General features: G+C 52.7%; 1 protein-coding gene across 1 annotated transcript in view; it reads right to left on the reverse strand.

Annotated features, from left to right (window-relative positions):
• The window catches only part of Ryr1 (ryanodine receptor 1), a 126,862-nt gene that overhangs the window by 8,442 nt on the left and 109,847 nt on the right, over positions 1 to 8,573 (reverse strand). Inside the window, exons 91-97 of the mRNA XM_021211089.2 lie at positions 7,415 to 8,206; positions 6,651 to 6,733; positions 6,509 to 6,521; positions 5,541 to 5,627; positions 3,832 to 4,083; positions 1,994 to 2,124; positions 307 to 349 (exon numbers count right to left, since the gene is read on the reverse strand). Of these exons, the coding sequence (XP_021066748.1) occupies positions 307 to 349; positions 1,994 to 2,124; positions 3,832 to 4,083; positions 5,541 to 5,627; positions 6,509 to 6,521; positions 6,651 to 6,733; positions 7,415 to 8,206 (1,401 nt within the window). The remainder of the gene's footprint in view (positions 1 to 306; positions 350 to 1,993; positions 2,125 to 3,831; positions 4,084 to 5,540; positions 5,628 to 6,508; positions 6,522 to 6,650; positions 6,734 to 7,414; positions 8,207 to 8,573) is intronic.

The following is an 8,573-nucleotide window of genomic DNA, read 5'->3' on the forward strand; positions in this document are numbered from 1 at the left end:
GCCTGCCTCTGCCTCCCAAGTGCTGGGATTAAAGGCGTGCACCACCACTACCCGGCAAGAGACAACTCTTAACTGCCCTTACCACATCATTGCTCATCTTCTCTCGCATACGCCTACAGATTGAGTCCCCCCGGGCCCTTTACATGCATCTGACCGCCGTGCCGTGGTCCCCAGGGGAACTCTTCAGAGGGACACAGCCCCTTGCTCAGGCTTCCATACAAAATAAGCACTTGGCAAGGCCGGGGTGGTCCTAGACCCCAGGGGACTGAGCCTAGTAGCCCTTCCCTCCACACCCAGTCCTCTCACCTTCCGCTTGACAAACTTGTCCCAGTAGTTGCTAGGGAAAGACCTGTCAAGAGAGAAGTGTGGGGAGGTTAGGGTGGTGTGCTGATCTGAATGAGGCTGACACCCAGAGGCTCAGGCATTTGCATGTTCAGTCCCGAATGAGCCATCAGGGCAGGATGGAGAGGTGTGGCCTTACTGGAGGAGGTCCCTCACTGTGAAGTCTCCAGAGCCCACACCAGACTCAGTCTTTCTCTGTCTCTGTCTCTGTCCCTCTCTCTCTTCCTGGAGATCAAGATACAGCTCTCAGCTACTTCTCTAACACCGCGCCTGCCTGCATCCTGCCTGCATGCTGCCATAATAACAAAGTAACCCTCTGAACCTGTAAGCAGGCCCCCAATGAAATGCTTTCTTTTTATAAGAATTGCCTTGATGGTGTTGCTTCACAGCCAGTCAACGGTGACTAAGACATATGGGAAGAATCAGAAGCCAGGGGCCAGGCCAGGGAGCAATGAAATGGGACAGGGTCACTCTAACTCCTGCCCTCAAATTATCCTCCTGCCTCAAGCTCACAAGTGCTGGAATACGAGTGTACGCAATCACACCTGGCTCTAGTGTCTATTTCACATTCAAACATTATTTATTATTTTGAGTGTATGGATGTTTTGCCTTTGTGTGTGTTGGAGACCAGAAAAAGGGGGAGGGAGGGTCAGATCTTTTGCAACTGCTGTTACAGGATGATTGCAGCCACCATATAAGGACTAAGGATCAAACCCAGGTCCTCTGAAAGAGAAGCCAGTGCTCTTAACTGCTGAGCCATCTCTCTAGCCCTTTCCACATTACATTTTTGTTGTTGTTGTTTTTTTGAGACAGGGTTTCTCTGTGTAGCCCTGGCTCTTCTAGAACTCACTCTGTAGACCAGGCTGGCCTCGAACCCAAAAATCTGCCCGCCTCTGCCTCCCAAGTGCTGGGATTAAAGGCATGTGCCACCACCGCCCAGCTTCCACATTACTTTTTGAGACAGGGTCTCTGACTGAACTTTGAGGTTACCAGATGACTAGACTAGTTGGTCGGTGTGGTGGTTTGAATAAGATTGGCCCAGGGAGTGGCATTATCAGGAGGTGTGGCCTTGCTGGAGTAGGTGTGACCTTGTTGGAGGAAGTGTGTCACTGTGGGGGTGGGCTTTAAGACCCTCATCCTAGCTGCCTGGAAGCCAGTCTTCTGTTTGCTTTCAGAACAAGATGTAGAGCTCAGTTCCCCAGCACCATGCCTGCCTGGATGCTGCCATGCTTTCTGCCATCACGATAATGGACTGAACCTCTGAACCTATAAGCCAGCCCCAATTACATGTTGTCCTTTATAAGCGTTGCGTTGGTCATGGTGTCTCTTCATAGCAATGGAAACCCTGACCAAGACAGTGAGTGAGCCCCAGGAGCCCTTCTGTCTTCGCCTCCTAGTCTGGGATTCTAGGTGCCTGGCAGCCACATCGGGTTTTTATACTGTTGCTGAGGATCTGCATCGGGTCATCATGGTGAACAGGAAGTAGTTTACCCATGGAGCCGGCACACAAATCCCACACCCAGAGGAACTTTAACGTGTCCACTGGATGGGGACGATGACCAGGCTTAGAGAGAACAAGCCAGGCCTCAGTGGTGGAGTGGGAACCTAGCCCTGCCCTCTCTGCTCCCCTGAGGTAGGGCCGGTCACTTACGGTGTGTTGAGCACCAGGCGGTCCCACTGTCCCTTCACATCATCATCCTCTGGCTGCTCTGTAATGTAGAGACCGTCAAACTCCAGCTTCCGGGCCAGCTCCTTCTCCCGCTTGAAGATGACAAGGGGCACCTAGGGATGGAGGGAGGCAGGGGTGAGGGGCCACGTTAGTTATGCGGGGAGGGAGACCATGGTCTTTGCGGAAGCCATGAGACCTCTCTGCATCCTGTGAATGGCACCAAAGGAGCTGCCTCAGTCTTCAGGGTAGAAAGATGGAAGTGCTGGTAGAGGGTCAGGGGTGGCTGGGGAGGAACAGGCAAATGGTGGAAGGTGGGTGTGGAGGTGCAGGCAAGAGTGGGAGGGAAAGGGCAAGCTGAGGCCACCCCCATTCTCTGCTGCAGGCTGGGGCTCCAGAGGAGGGTGTCAACTCGGGCCCACAAGGCATGTAAGACAGAGGCAGGTGGAAGCCATGGAAGGAGGGCCAAGTTGCAGACACGACATACAGAAGGACTCTGAACCAAAGAGCTGTGTTAACTCAGAAAAAAACTACAAGATTTACATAAACTTCCAGACCTGTGGAACCCAACAGATGCCTGAGACACGCCTTGGGGGCCTCGACAAACTTTGAGCATATCAGACATATACCAGAATCCATTCCCTTGTCACATCGGAGTCCCCAGAGGCACCCTAGGCAAGAGGCAGAGCTTTCTTTTATTTAGACTGGGCTGGCCTGGAACTGGCAGAGATCTGCCTGTCTCTGTCTCTTGATATAACCCATGAATCCAGTTAGTATTTTTCATATACAAATGGGTGTGGGTCATTCCACTGGAGCACCGGCAAGCCACCCCAGACCACGCTCCTGAAGAAGTGTGTCTTCCCTTTGACAGCAATCATCAATGGTCAACAGCTAGGGGTGAGGGCTTGGATGTCTCTATCGCCATTCTTTTGGAGATAGGATCTCCCTATGTAACCCAGGCTGGCCCAGAACGCAATATCCTCCTGTCCCCTGGAATTACAAGCTTGCACTGGCATGGGCCCAGCTTCTCAGAGATCTTTTATATTATAAAAAAAATGTCTTTTAAGTGTGTATATATGTGTTTGTATGAGTGCATACTGTTATGTGTATGTAGGTGACCACAGAGGTCAGAGGATCACATCAGATCCCTCTGCAGCTGGAGTCAGTCATTTGTGAGCCACTCTGCATGGGTGCTGGGAACCGAACCCTGGTCCTCTGCAAGAGCAGCAATGTTCTTAATCACTGAGCCCTCTCTCCAGTCCCTTTGCAGAGATCTTTTAGAGAGAGATTTTATTTTCATTAGTTTTAATTATGTGTATGTTTGTGTGCATGTGCACACAAGTGCAGTACTTTTGGAGGCCAGAAGAGGGCACCAGATCCCCTGGAGCTGAAATTACAGGCTGCCTGAGCTGTCTGACATGGGTGCTGGGAAGTGAACTCTGTTCCTCTGCAAAAGCAGTATGTACTCTTAACTGATGAGGTCATTTCTCCAGCTCTCCGATTCATGGAGATCCTAATTCAACTGATTAGCAGGTGGGAGATAACATTCCCCATGATGAATTTGCCCCCTGGATAGGGAAATGCACACAGCAATGTATGCATGGTACAGATAATCTGGGGCTTCGCCTGTCAGCTGTGGTCTACATAGGCTCCCATTTATAGAAGCATCCTTGTTAGTTGGCATCTCTACCAGAATCCTATTGGTTGTGCTGTTGGTTACTAATTTTACCCAACCTAAAGCCTCCTGTCCCAACCACTGTCCTAGGTCCTCTCTGCAAGCATCCTCCACAGCCTCAGGGCCACAGTCACAGGTCATGTCCCACCTTGAGACAGTTGTAGCCAATGATGCAGAGAAAGGCCACCAGCGTGTGCAGCAGGCTCAGGCACCTCAGGGCAGGTTCCATGTAGCCAGTGCTCTCCTCCAGGAAGTAGTACACCATGTTCTCATCTTCATCGCCCTCTACCTCCTCGCCGTTCCTGGAGCCCCAGCCAGAGCCATCACCAGACCCTGCCCCTGACATGTCCCCAACACTGGAACCTTCTATGTCATCCTCCCCTGGTGGAGAGTCTGAGACCTGAAATGGGGTCAAAGGCAAATCAGAGAGAGGACCCTGGTGGTACCTGGCCTGTGAAGCCAGAACTCACAAGCAGGAGTGTTTATACAATTCTTTTGTTTCCTCTCAATCCTTGCTTCTCCATTGTGAGACTGGGTCTCACTATGTAGACCAGGCTAGCCTTAAACTCCAGAAGAGCCATCTGTCTCTGTGTCTTGAGTGTTGGGATTAAAGGCTTTCGTCACCACTCCCATCAACATTGATTTTTTTTTTTTTTTTTTTTTTGGTTTTTCGAGACAGGGTTTCTCTGTGTAGCCCTAGCTGTCCTGGAACTTACTCTGTAGACCAGGCTGGCCTCGTGGCCTCGAACTCAGAAATCTGCCTGCCTCTGCCTCCCGAGTGCTGGGATTAAAGGTGTGCACCACCACGCCCGGCTAACATTGCTTTTACATAGTAAAAACATAGTATCTTGATAGCATAGGCTTGCCTGAGATTTGCTATGTAGCCCAGGCTAGCTTCAAACTAGTGACCTTCTGTGACAGCTTCCCAAGTACTGAGACTGTGAATATATGCCACCACACCAGGCCTCAAGGGCACTGTCCATATCCAGGAGCTACCACACGCTTCATCTATCTATCTATCTATCTATCTATCTATCTATCTATCTATCTATCTATCTATTTATGAATGACTGGGTCTCATGTGGCCATGGCTGACTTCAAACTCTTTTATTTATTTATTTATTTATTTATTTGTTTGTTTGTTTATGAATGACTAGGTCTCATGTGGCCCTGGCTGACTTCAAACTCTTTTACTTATTTATTTGTTTGTTTGTTTGTTTGTTTATGAATGACTGGGTCTCATGTGGCCCTGGCTGACTTCAAACTCTCTGTATAGCCAAGAATGACCTCGAACTCTTGACTCTCCTGTATCCATCTCACTGAGATAAAGTCTGACGACGTAGCAGGCCTAGCTGGCCTAGAACTTACAGAGGTCTGTGTGTCTTCAGAAGTCTCAGATGCAAGTGTGGTTTTGATCCCATTTTGAGGACCAGGAGACAGAGGCAGAGAGAGATTAATTAAGCATTTGCTCACCACCATCTGTCTCTAGCCAAACTCTGTGTTGTCATCTAAGCCCCTGGCAAGAACATGAATCTCCCTCTAGCTTCAGGAGGTCCGGTCCTTGCCCTCGCTCTCTCTGTTCCGTAAGCTGCCCACTTTCTCCTCCACACATGGCTCCTTAGCTGCTCTGAAGTCACTGTATTGCTCAGAGGGGACTTCCACACTGGGGTACCGCCTGGCAGGTGCCGGGGCTGGCAGGGAAGCAGCTCTGTGTCTTGCACTAACTCTTGAATGCACTCAGACACCTATCCCATACGGGCCTGGCCACCTCCACTCAGCCCCACAGGGCACCCCAAATCAGCACCAGCTGTCTAGGCTGAATCTGGGGTGGCCTCCCCCACCCTCCAGGATAGACACCTTATAAAACAGTAAGATGAAGTTGATGGCAAATGCCAGGAAGAGGGCCAGGAATCGCAGTGTGTAGAAATTCCTCGACAAGTAGTTCTAGGAGAGAGAAGAGAGTTCACGGTGTGGCCTCATCTCTGACCGCATCTCACTATTTACCCACAGTGAAGGCACCTGATCCTATATAGCTCCCCACAACTTCCTACTCATGGAGTGCGTCTGAGGATTTCCTAAGTGTGGACTTGCTTCACTCTCAGCACAGGTTTACATAAGAACTGTTGCTGTGACGGCCCTTTACAAAGGAGGAAACCGAGGCTCACAGGTGTGTTGTCCTTCCCAAGGTCACTTAACCAAGGATCTGCAAACCATTCATTTGAGAGAAGGAATTCTCTAGATGGTATCCGGGACTCTCATGCTGGGGCTGTCTGTCTGCCACTGGGCCACGCCCCAATCCCATACCTGGGATTTGAATCAGGGTAGACTGGAGTCCATCTCCCCAGCCATGCTACTGTCTGCTTTGCTGGGAGTGCGAGTAAAGCAGACCATGGCATCTTTTCCTCCCCACAACTCCTATCCCTGTTCCTCCCACAATTCCTCATAGAACCACCTCCCATTCAACATGTCTCCCTCGATCCCAGCACAAGTCAGGACTGGCCTCCGAGATGCTTATCTCTCTCTCTCTCTCTCTCTCTCTCTCTCTCTCTCTCTCTCTCTCTCTCTCTCTCTCTCTCTCTCTCACTTTTGATTTTGAGATGGTGTCTCATTAAGTTGCCTAGGATAGTCTGGAACTTGCTCCTGTCCAGGGAGGCCTTCAACTTGCAGCTCTTCTGATGAGCTTACCACACCCCATCAAAATCACTTCACATGTAGGGCAAGGGGGAGGTGTTCCAGAAAGAAGGAACCCCGAGCACAGAGATCTAGAGCTAAAAGGAGCATCCTATCTTTGGTGCCTTTGAAGTCTCTCTTCAGTCCCTGTGTACGGGCTTGACAGTGCTGAGGGCGGAGGGCGGAGGGCGGAGGGCAGGGCGTGACCAGCACCACTTTGGGCCTTGACCTCAGAAACGTCTCAGTCCAGGAGAAGGGTTGAGGCAAGGGCTGGCCCCTCCACGCGTAGACACTCACTCAGCTTTCTCGGGTTCGGGCTCCGGCTCTGGCTCCGGCTCTGGCTCTGGCTCTGGGGGCGGTTCCTCCTCTTCTCCATCCACCTGGGAGTAGGGCACACATAGACCTCAGTCCTCTTGGTGCTCACCAGCCTCTTTCTGTTCCCTGGCCTTACTTCTCCCCCACTGGACAAGCAAGGTGTTCTCCTGGATCCCCTCTTCCTTGGAAACTAGGGCTCAGGGAGATAGCCTGCCTCACAGTCCCGTGCAGAGTCAGTCTGAATTCAAAGAGCCTTCTGCCTGCTCCCGATGGGGTCTCACTCTGTAGCCCAGGCTGGTCTTGAACTTCAGATCCTTCTACTTTAGCCCCACCCCTCACTCCCTCGCCCGTGTGGAATCATAGGCTTGTGTCAGCCGTCCTTGCCCAAAGCATGCTCTGGTCCCTCACAGCTTCTCATCACCTTGTTGACCACAGGCATCAAGTCATAGCACCAAGGTATAAAGATGCTGGAGGACCTTTCTCTCACATTAACTCCCTACAGCTCTGTGTTTCTCTGAGGGTTGTTCTTGGTGTCCTTGGCACTGTCGCTATTGGTCTTTTTAGTCCTGGCCCCTCCCCCCACTCCTTTAATTTGGTCTCTAGGTCTTTGGTTCTCTCTAGACCCCACAGTATGTTTCTTTCCCCCACATTTCGAGCTTCTCCTCTTTAGGTTTGACTTTCTCTGAGGGGTTTTGTCAGGCTGTCCCTCTCCCTCCATACCCTGGAACCTTGCAGGCCTCTCTTACCCCCAGCTTCCTCTTGAGGATGGGTGATCCCTCTGGCGTGGGGGGCTCCACTGGCGTCGTGTCACCCATATCCCCGAGACCACCAGCGCCTTCTGGCCGGAAGGGGCTCCCATCGGCCACGGCCACCGCCCCCTCAGCACCTCCTGTGCCAGCCTGGTCCGCTGCAGCCTCTTCATCTCCGGCGCCGTCGGCGGCATCGCCTTCGCCCTCTCCCTCACCCTCACCCTCCGCATCGCTGCCAGCGCCGCTCGGCTGCTGGCCGTGCACCTCATCGCCCGTGGGGTCCGGCATGCCTGCCAGGAGCTCGGTCACTGTCACCTTCTTGGCACTGTCTACCAGCCCACCGCCGAACAGCGAGCCCCAGAGCAGCCGCAGCACCCCGGCCGCCGCGCCCGCTCCCGCGCCCCCTGCGCGGGTCACCAGCGCCCAAAGCAGCGCGGCCACCGCCGTGGCAGCCTCCCGCGCCGTCAGCCGCCGCAGCCTCCTCACGCGTCGCCGCAGGCTCCGGTAGCTCAGACCCCGCAGCGTTCGGCCTGCCGTCGCCGCCAGCCACACCCACACGCCCGCAGCCGCTGCAGAGCCCGACCCGTCGGGACCCGCCGCGCCCTCCTCAGCCTCCTCGGCGCCCTCATCCTCGTCCTCCTCCGGCTCGCCCTCGGGCTCCGAGATCTGAGCTGCGATCTGCATCTCAAAGATTGTGTCCTCGCAGAAACTCACGAACATCTCCATCTTCTCGGACTCGCCGCCCTCGTTCACCACATCGAAGATGAACTGGCGCTTGGACTCCTTCACCTGCAGAAGAGGGGAGGAGATGGTGGGGTTCTTTGTAGCAGGCCCCTTTGAGACTGGGACTTAAGTAGCCTAGATTAGGCTACAACTAAATATAGAGGATGGCCTTTAAGTCCTCATATCCCTGCCTCCAGCTCCTGAGTGCTGGGATCAGAGGTCCACAGCATTACGCTCCACAATTTCCTTTATCATTGTAAATTATCTGTAGGGCTGGAGACATAGCTCAATTAAGCGCGTTGGCTACTCTTCCAAAAGACCTCATTCGGTTCCCAGCATCCACAGTGTGACTCACAACCATCTGTAACTGTAGTTCCAGGGGTTTCGATGCTCTCCAAACACACACACACACACACACACACACACACACACA

The sequence above is a fragment of the Mus pahari genome, chromosome 1, assembly GCF_900095145.1.
Source record: "Mus pahari chromosome 1, PAHARI_EIJ_v1.1, whole genome shotgun sequence".
Lineage (NCBI taxonomy): Eukaryota > Metazoa > Chordata > Mammalia > Rodentia > Muridae > Mus > Mus pahari.